Source organism: Peromyscus californicus, unplaced genomic scaffold, assembly GCF_007827085.1.
Source record: "Peromyscus californicus insignis strain IS unplaced genomic scaffold, ASM782708v3 Scaffold_11__1_contigs__length_118956290, whole genome shotgun sequence".
Taxonomy (NCBI): Eukaryota; Metazoa; Chordata; class Mammalia; order Rodentia; family Cricetidae; genus Peromyscus; species Peromyscus californicus.
The window spans coordinates 103,796,806-103,821,575 of record NW_026294402.1 but is presented as its reverse complement, the minus strand read 5'-3'; the positions used below and the strand labels follow the sequence as shown (position 1 = coordinate 103,821,575).

The 24,770-nt window shown below is 51.3% G+C and overlaps 1 protein-coding gene across 4 annotated transcripts in view; it reads right to left on the bottom strand.

Annotated features, from left to right (window-relative positions):
- The window catches only part of Pfkfb4 (6-phosphofructo-2-kinase/fructose-2,6-biphosphatase 4), a 46,907-nt gene that overhangs the window by 17,101 nt on the left and 5,036 nt on the right, over nt 1-24,770 (bottom strand). For 2 of the 4 annotated variants that reach the window (XM_052721462.1, XM_052721452.1), the window contains exons 2-9: nt 18,563-18,679; nt 18,327-18,423; nt 10,110-10,176; nt 6,518-6,592; nt 6,139-6,195; nt 5,341-5,462; nt 3,326-3,533; nt 2,607-2,753 (exon numbers count right to left, since the gene is read on the bottom strand). In XM_052721462.1, coding sequence (XP_052577422.1) covers nt 2,607-2,753; nt 3,326-3,533; nt 5,341-5,462; nt 6,139-6,195; nt 6,518-6,592; nt 10,110-10,176; nt 18,327-18,423; nt 18,563-18,679 — 890 coding nt within the window. Of the gene's footprint in view, nt 1-2,606; nt 2,754-3,325; nt 3,534-5,340; nt 5,463-6,138; nt 6,196-6,400; nt 6,448-6,517; nt 6,593-10,109; nt 10,177-18,326; nt 18,430-18,562; nt 18,680-24,770 lie in introns of those variants that run through there. The other 2 variants (XM_052721469.1, XM_052721471.1) reach the window with 2 other exon arrangements.

The following is a 24,770-nucleotide window of genomic DNA, read 5'->3' as shown; positions in this document are numbered from 1 at the left end:
AGCTGTGCAAACCCCAAACCCTTCTTTCCTTTGTTCCCCTTTAAAAGAAATCTCAGAGTTCCCCTCAGTCTCTTGGGGATGGACCGGGGGTCACTGAACTCTGTATCTACCTGCCCATCTGCTTGCATCTCCTTTCTCTGTCTATGGCCTTGTCTCTGATAGTCATACTGCAGTGGAGAAACCCAATCTGCCGAGGCTCCTGGAGCCAGGGCTTTTGCCCGAAAACTCCAGGGACAAGTAGAAACAATCTGTTTCTTTTTGTGGACCACAAATTCATATCGCTAAGTTTTGGTTTTTTTTTTTAAGCACAGGGTGTCATGTAGCCCAAGATGGCCTCAAACTGTAGCCAAGGTTGACCTTGAACTTCTGTCCCTTCGGCCTCTACCTTCCAAGTGCAGAAATTCCAGGTGCATGCCCCCAAGACCAGTTGATGCAATGCTATGGATTCCACCCAGGGTTTTCTGCATGCTAGGCAAGCACTCTACTAACCCACAAGTTATGACTTAAATTATTTTATATTAAAATCAAAATAGGCACAGCAAACAGTAAAATATATAGAACAAAAAAGAAATGTGAAAAAAACAAACAGAATTGTAATTATAGTCTAACAACACTCAACTATTACTTTATGATGACCAAGTTCACCAAAAAAACCCAAAAACCAAAAAACAAAACAAAAAACCCTAAGGGTGCAGAGAATTTGAAGGATCTAATTACAGATGCTGAAATTGATGCATTATACATATGAACTTTCCTTATGGGAACTTCAGCCACACAGAAAATCCCAGACAACAGTAAACAGCGCCTTGCCTATACCTCTTAGCCACAACTAGTAACAACACAGTGTGTTTCAGCAAAGTTGCAACTGCTTCCTTCCCCACTGCCCAGCCAACTGGACGACTGTGAAGAAATCGGTGGGCTGACTCCAGGGAGGGAGAAAAGTGGACACTTAGTAAAGGCGTGGTGGCAGGACCCTGCAGCGACCCCTGTGAGTGAGTCAGGCCTTCTCTCAGATCCTTGTGAGCAGGGTCCGAGACCTGCTTCTAAGCCAACAGATTATGGCAAAGGCAACGAGCTGTCAACCACATGGTCACACTGTACTGTAAGACTCCATTTTATCAACCGGGAGAGACAGGCTCTTTCTCACTGACTGGAGAAATAAGTTGTCAGATTCTAAGAGGTCCATGTGGCAAGGAACTATGGCTGCCCTGTAGCTTAGATACTGGCAAGTGGCAGCCAGGAAGACAGCGGGCCCTCACTCTAGAGCCTTGAGGAGATGAATCCTGGCAACACTCGTGGGGGCTTGAAGGAGACCTCAAGCCTCAGCAGAGACACATTTCCCACTGACGCTGTAATTGCAGAGAAGCCAGCCACACCTGCTAGGCTGTGAACCACAGCAGCAGTGAGGTCATAAGTCTGTGCTTGAAATGACTTGTGTGAGATTCCTCTAGAAGGCTCTCTTCTGGCCGCCATGGACAACCACACACACTTGAATAAAAATAAAAATTCTTAAAAATGCACAAAAGAACACAGAGCCCCTAGCCTAAGCTCAGAAAAAAAGGGAAATCCATCACACTCCTACTCCAGTGTCAGATAAATCAGGTTTCTTCACTCTGCTGTCAGATTCAGGAAACTGCCCCTCCCCATCTCCGGGGCCCTCCACTCCTCTCTTTCCTTTGTTTTGTTTTGTTTTGTTTCATTTTGCTTTATCAAGACAGGGTTTCTCTGTGAAGCCTTTGTTGTCCTGGAACTTGCTCTGTAGACGAGGCTGGCCTCAAAGTCACAGAGATCCGCCTGCCTCTGCCTCCTGAGTTCTGGGATTAAAGATGTGGCCACCATGCTTATTTCTTTTTTTGTTGTTGTTTGTTGTTTTAAATTGGTTTTGTGGTTTGAAACAGTTCTCGCTCTATAGCCCAGGTGGGTCTTAAACACATTACACCCTCCTGCTCAGCTTCAATGTGGAGAGTTCACCAGCATAAATTATCATGCCTGGTGCTAATGACTATTTTTTTAAAGTTTCTTAACGAAGACATGGTTCTATGAGTGAGAACAAGGAGTCATTAGTTTATTTCAGCAATACAGAGAGAAATGAAATATGATGCTTGAATTTGCTTTAAATAACCCAGCAGAAAGGGGATGGTGGAGTTCAAACATGACCAATGCAGGCTGAGTGTGCCGAGCTGACTCGTGGGTGCTCTGAGCATCCGATGTGACGATGGTGCGCACTGAGACTCAATCTGTCTGCCCCCTACAGCTTACCCTTTGACTTTTGCCTTGCTACACATTTAAGAAGCTCATTCGTTTAAAACTGGAAGTAGGGCCCGTGAGGTGGCTCAGCAGGCAAAGGTGCCTGCCACCAAGGCCCCACATAGTTGAAAAAATAACCAGTTCCTGTAGGTGGTCCTCTGACCTCCGGAACATCAACTGGCATCAACATGTGCAGACACACACACACAAAATAAACCAACGACTATTTTCAACACCAGAAGTATGACTATCATGGATTACTCTCCAGACCATACTGAGCACAAATTCAGGAAGGAGGTTTTCCCTGACCCAGAGGACAGTGCCCAAGAGGCAGGCAGGGGCGGAGGGATGGTAATTACCGCATCGATCTCATTGAGGACCTTCCACTGCTCATAAGGCACACTCAGCGCCTCTGCCGTCTGGATCGTCCTCTTCATCTGGCTCGTCCAGACCTTCAGGTCCTTGATGTTCTGGTCACTGATGAACTCAGCCAGATGTTTGGCAAACTGAAACACATCACAGCATATTCAGTCCCACAGGTCCTGGACTGCCTCAAAGGACACCAAAGCATGGGGTCAGTGGGGTTCTGTCAACCTCAGGAAAAAGTAGGTTTAGTCAAAAATCATCTAACCTCCCAGTGGTGCCCATACCCAAGTGCTGCTCTGTGTGTTCTCCCCAGGCCCCAAGAGCAATCCCATATTTGTCAGGTTCCCTCATCTTGATCCACTGCCCCAAGGCCATGTGACCTCTTCTGTGAGTCCTCAGTGCCTCCCTGAACTGTGTCAAGGCCTTTAGGGGCACAGCTGGGACTCAGGCCTCTCTAACAGTAGTATAACCCTGCCAGGAAAGGGCTCAGCTGGTATCTGCTCAAGTGCATTTGATTAGTGCCACATCACCCTCCCTCCATCCTAGACCAAGTAAAGTCTACCTCAAGTGTACACTGGCTACAGAAGCCCCCTACATATTCACATATCCATCCTGCCACGCAGTGCACAAGGTACCAATGCACATACGAGCAACACACACACACACACACACACACACACACACACACACACACACACACACACACACTGACCTCTCTGCCCCGTGGAGACAGTCCAGGATCCCCACCAATCCGACCCTTGAGGTTGAGTTCGCTCTCCCCATGCCGGCAGAGGTAGATGGAACGGGGTGTCACATGGATGTTCATGAGGTAATAAACGATGCGGCTCTGGATGTGGTCAGCTACACGGTTCACCACGTAGCTCTGGCCCACATCCATGATCTTGATGTAGGACAGATCCCTTGCCAGAGAGAAGGTAGAGAGACCCTGTGAGGGTGGCCGGGCCCTTGGGAGCACATCGGCAGCCACAGGAACCAGCTAGAAACCCTGCAACTCTCACACTGGATTTGAGATCACAACACACAGTCCTGTGAGCTGGTGTGCAAGTGACGGGTGAGGCAGCAGTGGCACACCACAGTGACACACGGACAAGCACTGTGAGGGGTTCGACACTCGTGCTTCCAAGGTGACATCTAGAGAAGCGGTCAGTTAAGTCACGTGATGACTTACTGCCGCCTGTGTGCTCCCAGGCCCCTTCCTGCCTCCCTCTGAGCTCTGACAGCTTTCCCTAGGGTTGACCTGGGAGCTGGGGAACACTCCACTCCCCAAGGTTCCTGGTCAGCTTTCCTTCTCCAGTCAAGGTCATCTATGTGCCAGGGAGCTGCCCCTCCGCACCAGGTAACAACGGGTTGAGCAGCACAGAAGGACGGTGCTGGCGACAGCTGCTGACAAACCCACCTTGGCCATTTCCCTACCGGGCCTGTTTATGACGCTTCTGCTTGGAGAGCGCACTCGTGTTGGCAGTGGGGGGGATGAGCTGTGACTTAGCCAACAGTCCCCTGGATATTCTCATTGGCGCTCTCACTGTCTCCATGTATGTTTGCTGCCTTGATATACTACCAATAAAAGCAGGGGCAACAGTTGCTGTCAGGCCTAACTGGGGCTCTGGAGAAGCCCACTAGTGCAGTGGTACTGAGGAATGACAAGAAGCATCACTGGGAAGACCCGGGGAAACAGCACAGCCATACACGGAGAGGTCCAAGTGCCATTCGTTCCAGCCCGGCTGCAGAGCCCAGCAGAGGGAAGAAGGATGTGTCACCATGGCCGACACAGGCACCTATTCTCTAAGCACCCCAGAAGCCATCTGTCTAGCAGATGCTTGTGTTCCTTGGTTCACACACATTATATATTCGTATGTAATTATAAACACTCAAACGTATGTTTACACTCCAGCCTTTCACTGAATGCAGTGCAATCTACACTCCCACATCTTTCCATAATTATGATTTATGGTGACGGTAAGATTTCACCAAGGTTCCACTGCTATTTATTTAACTACTGCTGATTACACTTACGCCAAGAGTCCAGAGCTGGCAAACCACCGCCCACAACTCAAACGCTGCCCACAAGCTGTTTTCTATAAAGTTTAGTGGAACACACCCATCATTTATTTACACAGTTTCTCTTGCAGTACAACGGCACAGTCAGTTCACTGCAACAGAGACAGAAGCCTCCAAAGCCTGAATAAACTCACTGTCTGGCCTTTGGCTGAAGAGGGTGCTGATCCCAGCTGCAGGACCCTCAGCTGGGCACCCGCTATGGACCTTATGGCCTCTGGCCACTCAACACTTCCGCTTGCTCTTCTATCCCAGAGGGAGGCAGATGGACCTGACAAGCACTGGCCACTGACTGCTGTTCATAGGCAAGATCGGGCTGGCCCCCTCCCCCTCCCCAACTGCACATCGAAAGCAGCACACGAGATGTTTGCCAATGCCTTTTGGAAAGACCCTCTGCATAGAAATTAGGCTCGATTTTATGGCGGGACAGGAGAAAGTCCTGACTTGTAGAGCTCCAGATGAGGCAACAGCTGTTCTGTAAATCACCTCTGGCCCAGATTTCTGCCCCAAGGAAAGAAACAAGAGATCAGACCACCTCCGCCTTTTGGTGTACTTCCCCCAGCCGCCACCAGAGGGAGCCACAATGAGCTGGCCAAGTAGACCCCCACCACCCACTCGCTGCAGCCCCAGGCTGCGCGCTTTCTCGCCCACCTGTCCAGGTCTTCATCCAGCGACTCATATGAGTTCTCATAGCATTCAATGCGTCTCATGAAGTCCTCAGTGGCCTCATCGCTGTCCCGGTTGACATAGTCAGGGCTGCCCAGCTTCACTTGCTGCCAGGGCCAGGCACAGAGCAAGGACACATCAGGGCTGGAGTCCCGGCAGAGCCGGAAGCAAGGATACAGCTGGGCGGGGTCAGGGAGGTGGGGCCGGGCCAGGCTGGGGACCGCTCCCATCAGGAATGGTTCTGAAGCTGGCGGGCCAGTGGGAAGCCCGAGGCTCTTCCTCTACCCTGAACTATCTTTCAAACCAATGTGGCTTTTGTGTAGCTCTGTCCGTCCTGGAACTCACTCTGTAGACCAGGCTGGCCTCGAACTTCGAGACCGCCTGCCTCTGCCTCCTAAGTGCTGGGATTGCAGGCGTGTGCCGTCGCCACCACCACCCAGCTGACATAGCCATTCTTTAGATAACCAAGGAGCACAGCATAAGAGCGGGAAACCAGTCCGAGTCTTAAATAGAAACACCCAGCCACCCCTGGCTGAAGCTCCTCTCCTGCTGTGCAGGGATTACGGGAGAGAAGAAGGGAGACAGGAGGATGCAAAAGGAGCAAGAATGGAGGCCCACGCGGCACACGACCCTCCCACAACTGGTCCTCAGGACTCCAGGCTCACCTGCCTCCTGACTCCCACAAAATTCAAGATCAGCCCAAACCTGGAGAGGGACCTCACTGTCACTGTCACTCGGCACCTGTCTCAATACCATCCCAAGGAAATCAGATGCACCACTCACCACGATGTTGGCGGCTATGACCTCAGGATCCACACAGATAGATTCAACAAAGAAGGTCTACAGCAAGGGCAGAGGACCAGGGGGAGGAGGGGCAGAACCAGAGACATGGTTAGTGACCTGTGTTCCTTCCAGGGTCTCTCCCTTCCACCTACAGCCTTGCTGACCAGGCCTGAGCATCCTCTAGCTAAGGGGTGTGTCACTGCATCCTGGACTCCCCGCTACAGCCTTGGAAAGCAAGCTCCAGGAGGAGAGGAAACCATACCTTCATCTCAATTACACTTAGCCACCCTAATGCCCAGCACCAGGAGGCTATGAAAGGAGCCGCTGAGGGCCCAGATAGGCAACAGCTCTGCTCTGAAGGGCGCCCAGGAGACCACACCTTGTAGCCGTTCTGTTCTCCAAAGTTAAGGACCATTGCTCTCCGTTCTCGGGTGGTATTGGTTGCATCAAAAACCTAGGACCAAATGGGGGTGAGTCAGGACTCTGGTCCTGGGGAAGCAGAAGGCCACCCAAGGCTGCAGTACAGGCATCTCTGTGGACGGGGCTTCTTGCCAGGGTACCTGCTGCCCAGGCCACCAGCCTGGCTTATTTCTGGTGATGCAGGCAGTAGTGCTCTGAACACAGCGGGTGCTCAGTTCACGTGTGGCCAGCCGGATTCTAGCAAAACCGGTAAGCCTGGTACTATGATTTTGATGTGGTTTGTCTCCTAAGGTTCATGTTCAAGTTCTCCCAAGGAAGAAGCAAGTCTGGCCCACCCAGCCCTGTGGTGTCCTACCTCCAGATGTGGTCTTTTCTTCCCTCAGGGACTTCTGTCATGATGCTATTAGATCCTTAACAAGGGGGTGGGGTGGGGGATGCCCAATTTGGAACTTTCAGCCTCGAAACTGAGCTAAATCTGTTTTTTGAGGGGCTGAGACAAGGTCTCACTATGTAGTCAGCCTGGCTTCGAATTTGCTGTGTAGAACACTCTAGCCTCAAACTTGCAGCAATCCTCCTGCCCATGTTTCTCAAGTGCTAGAATTACAAGTGTGTGCTACCATGCCTAGCAACAAACCTCTTTTTTCTTTTCCTTTTTATTTTATTTTTATTTTTTATTACAGTTAGGGGGAGAGAGAGAGAGAGAGAGGGAGTGTGTGTGTGTGTGTGTGTGTGTGTGTGTGTGTGTGTAGCCAAGCCAGGTGACCTGAGACAGACATGGTAGAAGGAAGACCAGCTCCTGCGAAGTGCCCTCTGACCCCGATACTTGCGCTGTGGCACACTCCCACACACATGCACAGAAAAAAGAAATGTTCAAAAAATATATTTAAAAAATATTGAGAATGTTTCCCTCAAATTAAAAAAAAAAAAAAAAATGGAGCCACAGGGGCTGGAGAGATGGTTCAGTGATTAAGAGCACTGGTTGCTCTTCCAGAGGTCCTGAGTTCAATTCCCAGCAACCACATGGTGGCTCACAACTATCTATCGTGGGATCTGGTACCCTCTTCTGGCATGCAGGCATACATGCAGAACACTCATATATATATAAAATAAACAAGTAAATCTTAAAAAGAAAAAAAATGGAACCATGTTAAAGGCGTGGTGGCCTATACTCGGGAAGCAGAGGCAGGTGGATCTCTGAGTTTGAGGCCAGCCTGGTCTACAGAGTGAGTTCCAGGGCTACACAGAGAAACCTGGGGGGTGGGGGATTGGTGCCACTAAGATTTCTAGGAAAGGCAGCTAGAAAAATGGGAAGTAGAGGGAAGGAGGTTGAGTTGCCAGAAAGTGGTAGAGGCAGTTTATTAAAAAAATAATTTGCCGGGCGGTGGTGGCACACGCCTTTAATCCCAGCACTGAGAGGCAGAGGCAGGTGGATCTCTGTGAGTTCAAGGCCAGCCTGGTCTACAGAGTGAGTTCCAGAACAGGCACCAAAACTACACAGAGAAACCCTGTCTCGAAAAACCAAAACAAAAAAAGAAATAATTTTTGAAGCTGGATGGTGGTGGTGCACACTTTTAATCCCAGCACTCGGAAGACAGAGGCAGGCAGATCTCTGTGAGTTCGAGGTCAGCCTGGTCTACATAGAGTTCCAGGACAGCTGGAGCTACATCATGAGACCATGTTTTTTTAAAAAAACAAAAAAAAAACAAGAAACAAAAACACAAACAAACAAAAAAAGATACTTCTGGCAGCCAAGGCCTCATTCCAAGTATTTCCCAAGCACTTTTTTGTTGTTGTTTGGAAATGGGGTCTCAGGCATTCCAGGCTGGACTACAACTCCCTAGACAGCCAAGGGTGTTCTGATCCTCCTGTCTCTACCACCGCAGCTTTGGAACTACAGGCTCGCACCCACACCCCATAGTGTTGGAACTACAGGTTCACACCACCACACCACATAGTGTTGGAACTACAGGCTCACACCACCACACCCCATAGTGTTGGAACTACAGGCTCACACCCACACCCCATAGTGTTGGAACTACAGGCTCGCACCACCACACCCCATAGTGTTGGAACTACAGGCTCACACCCACACCCCATAGTGCTGGAACTACAGGCTCACACCCACACCCCATAGTGTTGGAACTACAGGTTCACACCACCACACCCCATAGTGTTGGAACTACAGGTTCACACCACCACACCACATAGTGTTGGAACTACAGGTTCACACCACCACACTCCATAGTGTTGGAACTACAGGCTCACACCACCACACTCCATAGTGTTGAAACTACAGGCTCGCACCACCACACCCCATAGTGTTGGAACTACAGGTTCACACCACCACACCCCATAGTGCTGGAACTACAGGTTCACACCACCACACTCCATAGTGTTGGAACTACAGGCTCACACCACCACACCACATAGTGTTGGAACTACAGGCTCACACCACCACACCCCATAGTGTTGGAACTACAGGTTCACACCACCACACCCCAGAGTGTTGGAACTACAGGCTCACACCACCACACCCCATAGTGTTGGAACTACAGGTTCACACCACCACACCCCATAGTGTTGGAACTACAGGTTCACACCACCACACCCCATAGTGTTGGAACTACAGGCTCACACCACCACACCCCATAGTGTTGGAACTACAGGCTCACACCACCACACTCCATAGTGTTGGAACTACAGGCTCACACCACCACACCCCATAGTGTTGGAACTACAGGTTCACACCACCACACCCCATAGTGCTGGAACTACAGGCTCGCACCACCACACTCAGTTTATCCCACACTGGAGGCCCAATCCTAGGCTTCACGCCTGCTAGGCCAGCACCCCACTCACTGAGCCACATCTCCAGCCGCTTTACCACAGAAAACATATCTGTGGGGTTCACGTCAATAAAACAGGTCGGCAAAGCAAAGTGAAGGGGCCTGGGTTACGGGACCAGAACAGGTGCTCCTCCCAGGAGAGGGGAGCCCTCGGAGTGCTGGCAGTGCCAGGGCCATGAGGACAGGCTGGAGCTGGGCATCAGAGAGCCCCAGGAGGCAGACTCCAAGAGGAACGTGGTAGGGAGGATGTGTGCTTGCGTGTGCAGGGCTGGGCCCTTCCTCACAGATTCTCCGGTTCTGCCTGGCCACACACTTCCTATGACTGCAGGGGTCACCACTCTGGTAGAACTTCCTCACCTGGCCTCAGCTGCTTTCTGGAATAGTAAACTATGGCCAGGGCAGGGCTCCTTGCGCCAGGAGGTCAGTCATATGTGTGAAAGACTGAGGTAAGCTGCTGGTCCTAACTTCTGGAAGGAAGAGCTGCGGAGTTAAATGTAAATACACGTCCGGGGAAGGGCTGGCCCACACACTTCCTTCTGCACAGCTTCTGCATGCTTCTCCCTCTGGCTGGCACCCTTGGGCGTCCAGGGGCACACCCACCCCACCCTGCTTCCCTTCCAGGTGCCTGATGAGAAAATGGCAGACAGGGTGGTGGTGAGGAATCCTACGTCTCACTCGCAGCTGTTTCTAGGGCGTCACACTCACCGCCACATGTCCCCCCTCCTCACTGAGGAACTTCCGGACGTCAGAGAGAGCTGCCAGGGCACACTGCCTTCGGGAGAGAAGACACAGAGTCAGCCTGGCATGCAGCCTCTAACCCCACCACAGTCAGGATGGGACAGCCCTCGGGTCTCCTCCCTGCTCCGGGTCTCCCTCCTGCTTTGGGCTAACCGCCGGCATCTGGCTCTCGTGTGTTCCTGGGTATCAGGTCTTCTGAACGCTACTTTCTGCTTTTCCCTCATCGTCTCATCTTGGCCCCGCTGTCCCTTTGCCATGTTCATGACTCCTAAATGTCAGGCGTGTTCTGTGATTAACAAGATAAGTGCTTTTCTTTAATTAATTAATTTATTTTTGGTTTATTTCTTTTATTTTGTGTATATGTTGTAGAATATTTTAAGATGTGTTGCACTTGTTTATGCTGTGGAACATTTGTTTAATGATGCAAAGATGTGTTGCATTGTTTTATGCTGTTTTGTTTATTTAACTCGGTGAAGCTCTGTTATTTTGCCTGTCTAAACACCTGATGGTCTAATAAAGAGCTGAACGGCCAATAGCTAGGCAGGAGGAAGGACAGGCGGGGCTGGCAGGTAGAGAGTATATGCAGAAGGAGAAAAGAGAGATCGAGCAGGGAGAGGAGGAGAGAACTCCGGGACTATATTGTAGAGATGTCACTGTGGAGCCGAGTGACACAGCTAAGCAGCTGTGCCCCGCACCTCACAGTGATCCTCTGTGCCCTCTAGGTCTTCCAATGAAAGCTTCAAAGAACTGTCTTCTGGGAGTTGGAGAGACGGCTCAGTGGTTAAAAGCAATTACTGTGCTTTTAGAGGACCTGAGTTCAGTTCCCAGCGCCCATCAGATAATGCAAAACTACCTGCAACTCCAAGTCCAGGGGATCTGATGCCTCTTCTAGCCTCTGTGGGCAGTGTATGTACACGGCATACACACACACACACACACACACACACACACACACACACACACACAAATATGCGCTGCCACACACACACACACACACACACAAATATGCGCTGCCACACACACATATAGATACATTTAAAATTAAAACAAATCTTTAGGGAATGTCTCATTGGTTAAGAACACTGGCTACTCTTCCAGAGGACCAGGTTCATCCCAGCACCCACATCCAGTTCTAGGGAATCTTTCGCCCTCTTCTGGTGTCTGTGGGCATTGCATGCACACACATACATGCAGGCAAAACACTCAGACACATAGAAAAAATAATAAAATTTTCTTTTTTTATTTTTTTGGGTTTTTTTTTGAGACAGGTTTCTCTGTGTAGCCCTGGCTGTTCTGGAACTCACTCTATAGACCAGGCTGACCTCAAATTCACAGAGATCTGCCCGCCTCTGCCTCCTGAGTGCTGGAATTAAAGGTGGGTACCACTAAGTTGAGTATGGTGAAACTTTGTCTCAAATCACCCCCCCCTCAAAATAATGTTTTTTAAGAGGCTAGAGAGATGGCTCAGTGGTTAAGACCACTTGCCGCTCTTGCAGAAGAATAAAGTTCAGTGCCAGCACCCACATGGCAGCTCACAACCATCCAGAACTCCAGTTCCAGGGGATCCAACACCCTCTTCTGACCTCAGAGGACACCAGGCATGCATGTAGTGCACAACATACATGTGATCAAAATACTCATAAATTGTTTTTTAAAAGTGTTTTTAAAGTGTTCCTTTTGCCAAAAACTCTGAATTCTGATTCTAGAAAACTAGTATTATTGGGTCATTTCTTTCTACCGGCCTGTAGATCATCGTGTTTGGGGCAAAGATCTTTTGTGGGCAGTTCTGATTATGAATCTACTGTGTAGGAGGAATCTCAGGGCCCCAAAGGAAACAGGAGAACATCCTGGGAGCCTGTGTGCACACTCATACATGAGTGTGCAAATACACTTGTGCTTGCAGGTCTGTGTGTGGGTAGGTCTGTATGATTGCACTTACCCATGTATGGGCATGTGAATCTCTCAGTGTGTGTGTGAGAATCCTCTAGACCCATGCTGGAGGAACTGAGGGCATCCGGTGGGACTCCAAGGAGCTAGCTCAGATGTTGGTTCCTACTGTCCTCAGGACTTCATGTCACATGCCTTTCCTTTGCTGTCTATCACTCTGTTGTAATAAACTTTAGCCATGAGTCCTGGGAGTCACCCTCCCAATCACCAAACCGGGAAGGCAGCCTTAGAGACCCAAGAGCACTTTGTATGTAGATGTATACAAAGGGTGAGCGTGTGTGTGTGTGTGTGTGTGTGTGTGTGTGTGTGTGTGTGACTGAGTAATGCACACCAAAGAATGAGCCCAAGTGAAGATGCCACATGTGCACACATACTCTCACACACAGTGTGACTATATGTGTCCAGGGATTGTGTATGTATGTGAACACACCCATGAATACTTACGGTATGTAGGTTTATGTGTATGTAGGTGTGTGCATATAAGGTATACATGTGAGGTTATGTGTCCATGGTAGACATAGAGAGCTCATGTATGGTAAGAAAACAATGCGAGTGTGCCTGATGGGATGTGTCCATATGCATATCTGACTGTCACATGCTTGTTCATGCCTTCCTCTCATGTCGTCTGGTTTCATGTATATGAATATTGTACAGCTTTTGAGACCTCAACAATGTGTATGTGTAGCTAGGCCTCTCGGAAGTGCAGCCCTTACTTCCCAGGCTTCTCATTTTTAAGATCTGGTCCCATCACACGTCGTGGCCCATGTGTAATCCCAGCATGGAAGTTCAAGTCATTCTTGGCTAGGCAGCAAGTTCATAGCCAGCCTGAGCTATATCATGCTATCTATCTCAAAACGAAACAGACAAACAAAAATTCCTTCTGCTCCTGGGCCGGGGATGCAGCCCAGTTTATCATGAACAAGGCCCTGGGTCAATCCTAGTACTACAAACAGTAACAGTAACAAACAAAAACAACAAAACTGAACTAAATAGACACGACTTCTGGTCCTTTAATTTTTCAATTACTTCAAAAAAATCTGAGATGGTCAATGGAAAATGGCCCTGTGGCCCAGTAACAACAGGAATGTCCCATCTTCCACCACAGGTTCCTCTGTTCCAGTGGGGTGGTGACCTTGGGCTACTTCCTCCAACCTTTCTGTGTCTGGGTTTCTCCATTTAAATTATTCCCCAGATTCTGACCTTTCGGGGTAGCCTGAGGGAAATGGCTGGCAGATTGGGAATGCCAGTGCCCCTCAACTACATTCACGCACGCCTGTCTCCAATTCAGACTGAATGGCTCAAACAATGATCCCTTTCTAAGCTCAGACTCCAGGACTGGGAAAGCAAGGCACCACCACTGATCAACGGGGGCGTCCGCCAGTGCCCACACCTTGGCATGGCTCTAGATTTTGCACCTGAGACGTTCTTTGACTTACTAGCCACGAGATGTTTGAGTGAGTGAATGACGGACACTTGGTTGTTGTTTTGTTTGTTTAATTGATTGGTTTTTGGTCTTCTGAGGCATGGGCTCATGCTGCCCAGGCTGGCTTTGCACTGTGATGGCTGATGACCTTGAACTGTTCCTCCTGCCTTCGCCTCCCAAGCACTGGGACTGTAGGCCTGGACTGCCAAACTCAGCTGTGATGGGCAGTCTTTAGTGGTAAAAAGACTTAGGTTCAAAATTACTCAGCTACTTCAAATGTGAAGTAACCTGCACAGAAGTGTATGAGACTCCTGGACTTTTGAGCCTCAGTTTCTTTACCTATAAAATGGGGACAATGGATATCAGACACCAAGCGCCCAGTAGATTCAAGTATCAGTACATCTCCTAGCTGCTAGTTTTACCTAAATGCCAGACTCCCTTTCCGGGTGCCTCAGCCTGGTCCCACCCCTATGATGCAAGAGCAAAGGAAGCAGTTTAAGTACACAGTTGGGGTGCTCCTGTCCCCTCGTGGCCATACAGGGAAGAGGCAGCCTAGAGCCCCTGGTGGTAGCTCCAGATCAGTACTGTGGCCTCTACCCTAGGCTGGCTTAGTTTGAGGAAGTCAGGAAAGCTAGAGCAGCCTCTGGTACTGTCCTCCCAAGATGGCTGAGGCCAGAGCAAGTCTGTGCCACCAAGAGGCATGTGGCAGTTAGTTTTAATGGTCAACTTGACACAGTCTTAGAATCACCTGGAAAGAGGCTCAGTGATGGACAACCCAGGGGGTCAGGTGGCCTGTGGGCATGCGTGTGAGGGATTTTTTTTTTTTTTTAAAAAGAGTTATTTATTTTCACGTGTTTCGTGCATTTGTGTCTGTGTGAAGGTACCAAGTCTCCTAGAACTGGAGTTACAGACAGTTGTGAGCTGCCATGTGGGTGCCAGGAAGAGCATCCAGTGCCCTTAACCAGTAAGCCATCTCTTCAGCCTCTGGGTTTTGTTTTTTTTTTTTTAAATTAGGTTAATTGAAGTGGTAAGGCCCACCTTGAACACACAGGTGACACACTTTCATGGCCTGGTCCCCGAACTGCATACTAGAGTGGAAAGGCAAGCTGGGCAGGTCGGCATGCACATACTTAATTTCTCTGTTCTGCACTGTGGATGTGACTACGCTTCAAGTTCCTGCCTTGACCTCCCTCGATGGACTATAATCTGGTCCAACAAACTAAGCTTTGTCGGGTGTTGGTGTCTGGTGTTTTATCACAGCGACAGGAGCAAGAACAGGAGAAGGCTTATTTTTGTCGTTGCTGTGAGACGGGGTCTCACACGTAACCCTGGCTGTCCTGGAACTCACTATGCAGACCAGGCTGGCCTTGAACTCACAGAGGCCTGTCTGCTTCCCAGTTGATGAGATTAAAGGTGTTCACCACCAGGCCTGACAGGACAGGGCTTCTTGACCACCCCACCAACCCTTTCTCAAAAAGTTCAAGTCTGAATTGGGAGGGGGACTGAGGTCATATGAAAATTTCTACCTCATGAGTGTCAACTACTCACGCCACAGCATCCAAGCCATGTTAAACTAAAACTAAGGTACATGCCAAGAACATGCCAAGCACATAGCAAACATATTCCAATACTCATGAGAGTGCCTATCCTGGGGCAGAAGAGGAAATAACATGCATCCTCTATAGTAGCCCAGAGTAGACAAAAGCAAGACCTCCAAGTCATACAATGGCCCTGGCATGCCCTGGCTAAACCTCTCTCTCCCTGAAGCTCCAGTCTCCCTTCCTCATCAAAGGTCCTTAATACCAGGGCAGGGATGAGACAGACATCCAGAGGCTACACACAACTTCTCCCTAAACTCATCATATGCCAACCTTTTCACAACCTGAGAGGGTATGAAGCCAGACCTAGAGCTGGATGTGGTGGCACAGGCCTTTAATCCCAGCACTCCAGAGACAGAGGCAAGCTGATCTCTGTGAGTTCGAGGACAGCCTAGGCAACACGGTGAGATCCTGTCTCAAAAAACCAAAGGAAAGAAAAAGAAGAAACAAAGATGGCAGCCCCGTCAATCACACAGCATGGAGCCAGCCCTGTCAGTCACACAGCATGGAGCCAGCCCCGTCAGTCACACAGCATGGAGCCAGCCCCTTCAGTCAGTCACACAGCATGGAGCCAGCCCCGTCAGTCAGTCACACAGCATGGAGCCAGCCCTGTCAGTCACACAGCATGGAGCCAGCCCTGTCAGTCAATCACACAGCATGGAGCCAGCCCTGTCAGTCAATCACACAGCATGGAGCCAGCCCTGTCAGTCAGTCACACAGCATGGAGCCAGCCCTGTCAGTCAGTCACACAGCATGGAGCCAGCCCCGTCAGTCAATCACACAGCATGGAGCCAGCCCCATCAGTCACACAGCATGAAGCCAGCCCTGTCAGTCAGTCACACAGCATGGAGCCAGCCCTGTCAGTCAGTCACACAGCATGGAGCCAGCCCCGTCAGTCAGTCACACAGCATGGAGCCAGCCCCGTCAGTCAGTCACACAGCATGGAGCCAGCCCCGTCAGTCAGTCACACAGCATGGAGCCAGCCCCGTCAGTCAGTCACACAGCATGGAGCCAGCCCTGTCAGTCACACAGCATGGAGCCAGCCCCATCAGTCACACAGCATGGAGCCAGCCCTTTCAGTCAGTCACACAGCATGGAGCCAGCCCCGTCAGTCAGTCACACAGCATGGAGCCAGCCCCATCAGTCAGTCACACAGCATGGAGCCAGCCCTGTCAGTCACACAGCATGGAGCCAGCCCTGTCAGTCACACAGCATGGAGCCAGCCCTGTCAGTCACACAGCATGGAGCCAGCCCTGTCAGTCAGTCACACAGCATGGAGCCAGCCCTGTCAGTCAGTCACACAGCATGGAGCCAGCCCTGTCAGTCACACAGCATGGAGCCAGCCCCATAAGTCAGTCACACAGCATGGAGCCAGCCCCGTCAGTCAGTCACACAGCATGGAGCCAGCCCCGTCAGTCAGTCACACAGCATGGAGCCAGCCCCGTCAGTCAGTCACACAGCATGGAGCCAGTCCCGTCAGTCAGTCACACAGCATGGAGCCAGCCCCGTCAGTCAGTCACACAGCATGGAGCCAGCCCCGTCAGTCAGTCACACAGCATGGAGCCAGCCCCGTCAGTCAGTCACACAGCATGGAGCCAGCCCCGTCAGTCAGTCACACAGCATGGAGCCAGCCCCGTCAGTCAGTCACACAGCATGGAGCCAGCCCCGTCAGTCAGTCACACAGCATGGAGCCAGCCCTGTCAGTCAGTCACACAGCATGGAGCCAGCCCCGTCAGTCACACAGCATGGAGCCAGCCCTGTCAGTCAGTCACACAGCATGGAGCCAGCCCCGTCAGTCAGTCACACAGCATGGAGCCAGCCCCGTCAGTCAGTCACACAGCATGGAGCCAGCCCCGTCAGTCAGTCACACAGCATGGAGCCAGCCCTGTCAGTCACACAGCATGGAGCCAGCCCTGTCAGTCACACAGCATGGAGCCAGCCCTGTCAGTCACACAGCATGGAGCCAGCCCTGTCAGTCACACAGCATGGAGCCAGCCCTGTCAGTCACACAGCATGGAGCCAGCCCCATCAGTCAGTCACACAGCATGGAGCCAGCCCCATCAGTCAGTCACACAGCATGGAGCCAGCCCCGTCAGTCAGTCACACAGCATGGAGCCAGCCCCGTCAGTCACACAGCATGGAGCCAGCCCTGTCAGTCAGTCACACAGCATGGAGCCAGCCCCATCAGTCACACAGCATGGAGCCAGCCCCGTCAGTCAGTCACACAGCATGGAGCCAGCCCTGTCAGTCAGTCTCACAGCATGGAGCCAGCCCCGTCAGTCAGTCACACAGCATGGAGCCAGCCCTTTCAGTCAGTCACACAGCATGAAGCCAGCCCTGTCAGTCAGTCACACAGCATGGAGCCAGCCCTTTCAGTCAGTCACACAGCATGGAGCCAGCCCCGTCAGTCAGTCACACAGCATGGAGCCAGCCCTGTCAGTCACACAGCATGGAACCAGCCCTGTCAGTCAGTCACACAGCATGGAGCCAGCCCTGTCAGTCACACAGCATGGAGCCAGCCCCATCAGTCAGTCACACAGCATGGAGCCAGCCCCGTCAGTCAGTCACACAGCATGGAGCCAGCCCCGTCAGTCAGTCACACAGCATGGAGCCAGCCCTGTCAGTCACACAGCATGGAGCCAGCCCTGTCAGTCACACAGCATGGAGCCAGCCCCGTCAGTCAGTCACACAGCATGGAGCCAGCCCTTTCAGTCAGTCACACAGCATGGAGCCAGCCCCGTCAGTCAGTCACACAGCATGGAGCCAGCCCCGTCAGTCAGTCACACAGCATGGAGCCAGCCCTGTCAGTCACACAGCATGGAGCCAGCCCTGTCAGTCACACAGCATGGAGCCAGCCCCGTCAGTCAGTCACACAGCATGGAGCCAGCCCTTTCAGTCAGTCACACAGCATGGAGCCAGCCCTGTCAGTCACACAGCATGGAGCCAGCCCCGTCAGTCACACAGCATGGAGCCAGCCCCGTCAGTCAGTCACACAGCATGGAGCCAGCCCTGTCAGTCAGTCACACAGCATGGAGCCAGCCCTGTCAGTCAGTCACACAGCATCAGGCGTGCTGCTGGAGTTCAGCAGCAGCTCAAGCATTCACAAGTAACTAGGCTCCCGGAGTTGGGAGAAGGGGTGTTTCCTAGCAAATGGGTAGTAACTTCTCAAGCCCTCTCTCTACCGCAATGCCCCACCCCAACCCTAGCCACACTTACTTCCTGATTTTCAGACCTTCTTCATTGTCTGGGAGGAAAAACTCGAAAGATTTGTACGTCTTGACCATGTCCCGGCGATACTGGCCAACGTTGAATTCTAGAGGGAGAAGAGGCTTAGCTTTCCCAGGACAGCAGCCCTACCATCCCTGCCCAGGACCCCTCCCCTGGCCCTGCCTCCACCCAGCCTTCTCTCTTCCCCTCCCCTAACAGTCCTCCCACGATCCTTGGAGCCTCACCCCGAGTCGGCACACCAATCCAGTTGAGGTACCGGGTCAGCTTCTTAGAAATGTAGGTCTTGCCCCTGGCTGGCAGGCCCACCATGACGATGAGTGTCGGGCAGTTGGTCATGCACACTGGAAGGCAAGCGGCGCCGGGATGGTTAATCTGGATTGTCACCTTGAAGGGTCTAGAATCACCATGGAAACAAATCTCCATCTATGAGGGGGTTCCCATTAACTGAGGCAGGAAGACAATCTTAAATGTGAGTGGCACTGTTCCCTTGGCTAGGGTCCTGGACTGAAGGAAAAAAGGGAGAAAGGGGCAAGCGGAGCATCAGCATCCATTCATCTCTGTTTCCTCACCATGGATGTGAGGTCACCAGCTACCTCAGGCTCCTGCCAACACAACTTCCTTGCCGTGATGGACTGTCCCTTTGAACCATGAGCCAAGGAAAGCATTTCCCTCCTCTGGTGTTCCACCAGGTACTTGTCATAGCAACACGGAGAGTAACTAATTCCAGCACACTGTCGCACGATGCTGGAGCTCTGAGTCTCCCTCTCTCCCAGTGTTTTATCAGCCCGAGGGCACAGGATTGGCGCCAGCTGTGATTCCTGGCATCAGCCAGATCTCTAGCACCCCCAGATCCGGTCTTAGGCTGCCATGTGTCCTGTTCCAGGTCTGTCTGGGCTCTGAAACTTCACCAGTCCTTCTCATCACAAAGCACACAGGTATACAAAGGCAAGCAGCCAGGCCAGCAGCTAAACGCTCCATGGAACTGCCCACTGCTGGAGGACAGTGGAGCCAATGCCTGCCTCTCTGACCCAGGAATCCATACCCTAATCTCCACCTATCTCCAATGATGTGCCACCTCCACCGTGGTCTCCGTTGAATTTCTTTTTCTCTTCAAAGCTCTGCCTTAAAGTTTTCCCTTCAACAAGGACCCCCTTTCCCAAGGGCACCTCCCCGTGTTCCTGGGGCATTTTCACCCCCTACTTGGTCACCTCATTAATGACTGTTATCTCTGGACTGATTATTTGGAGTAGCTATTATGCATGACTGTCCTCCAAGCCAAGCAGCCACCAACTGCATGCACACCTTTACAAAAGCGTTATCCTGGATAGGTCTGTTGAATGTTTATAGCCCCTCATGGAGGGGTGAGCAGGGTCTTGAGACCCTCACCTGAGATCCAGCTGCTTTCTACCACCTGTTGTATGCACCCACACCCATGTAAGGAACCCCTCCCCAATGCTCAATAAGGAGGTCCAATACACTCAGTGGCTCTTCAGAGTGAACTTCTGTGGAATTGTGCCTCGGTTCGTCCTGAGGACCCTGGGAAGAAGGGTAGACTTTGTTTACATCTCCCCAGGGAAGGAATTCAGCCCAGGATCCCTGTAGTGCCTGTGCCGCTCACGTTCCTGTCCTGCACTGATGCTCAGTGATATGAGCACGGAGGTAACCAGAAGCACATTGGGGTTCAGGGCCACAAGGGACTGAGACCAGATGTCCCAAAATGACAATTTTCTTGATTGTCTGCTCATCACCATCTCACATGCTACCAAGTCAGGGTGTCAACCAGAGAATCTGCCAAGGCTGAAGGTAGGAAACAGACCTGTCCACAGCTGCCCTGAGCGTCAGCTGCCTAGGACTGACAGCAAAGCAGGACTGCCTGTGACTCGGCTTCCAATGTGGCCAGATGTGGCCCTACCCTGGAAGTCACCCATAAGATCAGGGCCAGTAACACAGGGGACAGACTGCTGGACGGATGTGGGGAACTGCCTCTCCTCTCCTCTGCCCATTAGCTGCCCTCCTTTGCCAGACCATCAGGAGCCCCCTCCCCGCTGTCCCTCTTAGGACACAGAGACCTGGGGACAGCTAGTTCCGCCCGTCAGCAATCAGGCAGGTCTCAGTTCCTATTTTGATTGTGACACCTTCCGGCAACTCAGAGTCTCGGTGTCCTCACCAACATGATCTTTCACTTTCCCCATGAAAAAGCTGGAGCCCTTCTGGAAAGCTGTGCCCTCTGCCTTGCCCGGGCAGCATCCTGGACTACGGGCACAGGTGTACTTAGCCCCGACTGCACTTAGGACTTTAGATGCAGGCTGCATCATCCTGTGCATGACCCAAACTGTGAACCCGGGGGAGGGGACACCGGCTGAAGGAAGCGTGAGGACGCTTGCAGAATAACCCCAGCATTGGCTAAGGTGAGAGGAACCCGAGTGAAGCAAGGCCCTGCCTCCTCAGGGCCAGCGGGCCGTTCAGTTCCTGCCCAGGCTGACCAGGAGCTCTGAAGAAATTTAAAGAGAGTTCATCAGCCATTTACCATGGCAATCCATCTGTCCACCCCTGCCCCTCCTGATGAGCCCCTACACACACACACACACACGGACACACACGGACACACACGGACACACACACGGACACACCATTGTTCCCTCAGTGTTCATGATTTCAAGATCAAGGCACTACACCTACTCTTCACACCATGACTAAAAGCAACTGGGGAGAAAAGGGCGTACTAGACTAGTCTTACACTTGCACATCACTGTTCATCACTGAAGGAAGTCAGGACAGGAACTCAGTGCAGGAACTGCACCTGGAGGCAGAAGTTGGAGCAGAGGCCATGGGGGGGTGCTACTTATTGTCTTGGACATCATAGCTTGTTCAGTCTGCTTTCTTATTCAACCCAGGACCACCAGCCCAGGGGTGGCACCCCCACAATGGACTGGGCCCTCCCTCGTCAATCACTAATTAAGAAAATGCCAGCTGGGCGCACACCTTTAATCCCAGCACTCAGGAAGCACAGGCAGGCGGATCTCTGTGAGTTCAAGGCCAGCCTGGTCTACAGAGTGAGTTCCAGGAAAGGCACCAAAGCTACACAGAGAAACCCTGTCTCTAGAAACCAAAAAAAAAAAAAAAAAAAAAAAAAAAAAAAAAAAAAAAAAAAAAAAAAAAGAAAGAAAGAAAGAAAGAGAGGAGAAAAAGAAAGAAAATGCCCTACAGGCTTCTGGAAGTATTTTCTCAATTGAGGATCCGTCTTCTCAGATGACTGACTCTAGCTTGTGTCAAATTGACCTAAAACTAGTCAGCCAGCACAACATCTGTTTTCCCAGAGCAGACCTGGGCTCCCTCTCATAGCCACAGCCTCCTCCCACAGTCTTTGGCGACAGCACTCCTCTTCCCCACTCCCATCAATATGCAAGGTGGGCAGTCAGGGGAGCAGATTGGATCTAGGCACAAAACAAGGCAATAAATTAGTGCTCACCTCTGCTCCCCAAGATAAGCTCCCCAGAAATAACCCAAAGCAAACCAAAGTTCAAGAACATTCGTGGCAGCTCTGCTTACCACAGCGCGATGTGGAGATAATCCCTAGAGTGGAGAAATTATAAACAGAAGCAGAACAAAGAGGGGTGCACTACAGACCTTGAAAGACACGGAACAGAGATGGGGTAAGCAGCCAGAACCCCAGCCCTGAGCCCACAAGGACCCCAACATCAGCAGCCAGGACAGCAGAACACCCTGTCCATAACACTGTACACACAGAGAGAAGGAAGTCTGAAGACATGTCAACTGAGCGCTCTCTGGTCCCCTTTTTCATGAATTTGCTGAAGGCCGCAGAGCCCTAGGAGCCCCAAGGCCTGAGACATGTGTGCCAGTGGAGACTGCCTGCCAGCCTACCTACCAGGCACTCCCACCAAAGGCACAGCCCGAGTTCCTGGAGTGGACTCCAGGTAGACTCCTGAACTGATTGGACCTGCTCCCTCCATCTTGGCCAGACTGAGGAAGGAAGAGGTCTTAAGAATAAAGCAACATGGCCTGACGGTCCCACTCGGGGACAGTTGTCTCTCCTGTTGACTTGTGCACACACACAAGTCCTGTCACCCAGGAGGAATCATGCCATCTTGTCACCTTTTGACTGAAAAAAGCCATCAGAAGTCGGGCGTAGTGGCACACGCCTTTAATCCTAGCACTTGGGAGGCAGAGGCAGGAGGATCTCTGTGAGTCTGAGGCCAGCCTGGTCTATAAATAGTGAGTTCCAGGACAGTCAGGGCTACACAGAGAAACACTGTCTCATAACAAAACAAAACAAAATACCTAAAAACCCAACAACAAAAAAGCACTTGCTCTTGCAGAGGACCAGGGTTTGGATCCCAGCACCCATACAGAGGCTCACAAGGATCCGTAAGTCCAGTTCCGGACTATCTGATACACTCTTCTCACCTCTAAGGACATCAGGCACATACAAAAAGCACAGACACACATGAAAGAAAAATATTCATACACATAAAATAAGTAATACAAAAATAAAATACAAAAAACTTTAAAAAAAAAAAGAAAGAAAAATGATATCCTGTCACTCAGGAGGTAGAGGTAGGAGGGCCACCACAAGGTCAACAGGACGCCGACATAGTGGCTTCCTGGCCATTCAGAGCCTGTTCCCGGAGACTACATTCTCAAAAACAAACAAACAAACAAAGGAAAAACAATGTCCTACCTGCCATGGTCCTGGGGCCTCGTCCTTATGCCCTGGACCACCTCCCCAGAGCTCCTAAAGGTCGAATCGGGGATTCTAATGGTAAGGAAGGTTAATAGCTTCCAGACACATAGGTGTGGCTCTGGATTTTATAAATTATCAAATTTTATCAACTGCTTATGGTGTTGGAGGGTGGAGAACGTGGCTGTCATTCAGCCCCAGGACCCTGAGGAGCTGGGGACTAGACACCAGAGGAAACCTACCGCCAACCCAGACTAGCAGTGGGTACTGCTGCTTCTTTCCCATAAGGCCCTGTGGTCAGGCCCCCCTTCCCCACCCTAGGGTCTTTCCTGTCCTCACAGTCCTGCACCCTGGCCGGAGTCGCTGTGCAAAGGTGGACTGCTGCACACGTGCACACTCCATGTGTGTGCTGCGACCTCTGCAACCTCTGCCTGGGGCCCAGACTCCCAGGCACACATCTGCAAGCCTCGTCTTTGGTCATGTCACCTCCGACTCCAGGAAAGTACGAATCTGCAACTCAGACTGTTCCAACACTCTCACACTGACAAGCCCCTCCACTTACACAGAGGCAGTTTTTTTTTTCTTTTTTCTTTCTTTCTTTTTTTAGTTTTTCGAGCCAGGGTTTCCCTGTGTAGCCCTGGCTGTCCTGGAACTCCCTCGGTAGACCAGGCTGGGCTCGAACTCAAAGAGCCACCTGCCTCTGCCTCCCCAGGATTAAAAGCATGTGCCATGACTGCCTGGCACAGGAGTCACATTTTCATCTACACTTAGAGCTTAGAGAAAGACATACAGGCCCTGACTCAGGAGCAGATAACTGAGCAGGTCCCTCCTCTGTGGGCCTCAGCTACTTTCCGCCTATAATGAGGGGATGGCTCAGGCTGACACCTCAGTCCCCCACTCTGAATAGTGAGGCAAAGGAGGTTGGTGGTGATGAGATCTGCTTCTACTTTTCTTTCTTTCTTCTTCTTTGTTTTGTTTTTGTTTGTTTGTTTTGTAGCCCTGACTGTCCTGGAACTCACTATGTAGACCAGGCTGCCTCAGACTCACAGAGATCCTCCTGCCTGTGCCTCCCGAGTGCTGGGATCAAAAGTTTGCACCACCACGCCCAGCTTGCCTCCACTTTCCAAGTATCAACTCACGAAGAGGCAAAGACAAGAACGGTCTCTTCCTAGGGCTGGGGTCTAAGGGTTAGCTCCCTGCCTAAGGTCACAGAGCTGGTCCAGGGTGTGGCCTGAGTGCTACTGGCCCCAAAGTCCAGGTTCCTACTCCTCCTGTAACAGGTGCAGACACCCCTGGTCAGGACCACAGTACTAATAAAGGCTGGCAAGGAACTGCCTTAATGCTTCCAAATGACGGCCAGCCAGGCTAACACCACAGTCCCTGGGGACTCAGAATCTGTCTGGACAGCTACGGCTCCACCAGTACCCACACTGTGGTCAGAGCCACCACCCACAGGAACACAGTCTGCTTATGAATCACAGTCATCCTACCAGGACCCAAGTGTGATCACATACGCCTTCCCACCCCAACTCTACTAAGACTCTCATTATGGTAATGGTCAAAGCCATGGCCTCAGGCTGGCCTTGGCAACAGAAGCCCAAAGGACCCTCCCCTCCCTTATCACACACAGCAGCCTTCAGGAATGCACGGAGACCCTGGCACATCACACAACAGCCTGATCTCCATTTCCATATCTGCGCCACCAGTTGGACTAGATGTTCTGAGGTCTTTGC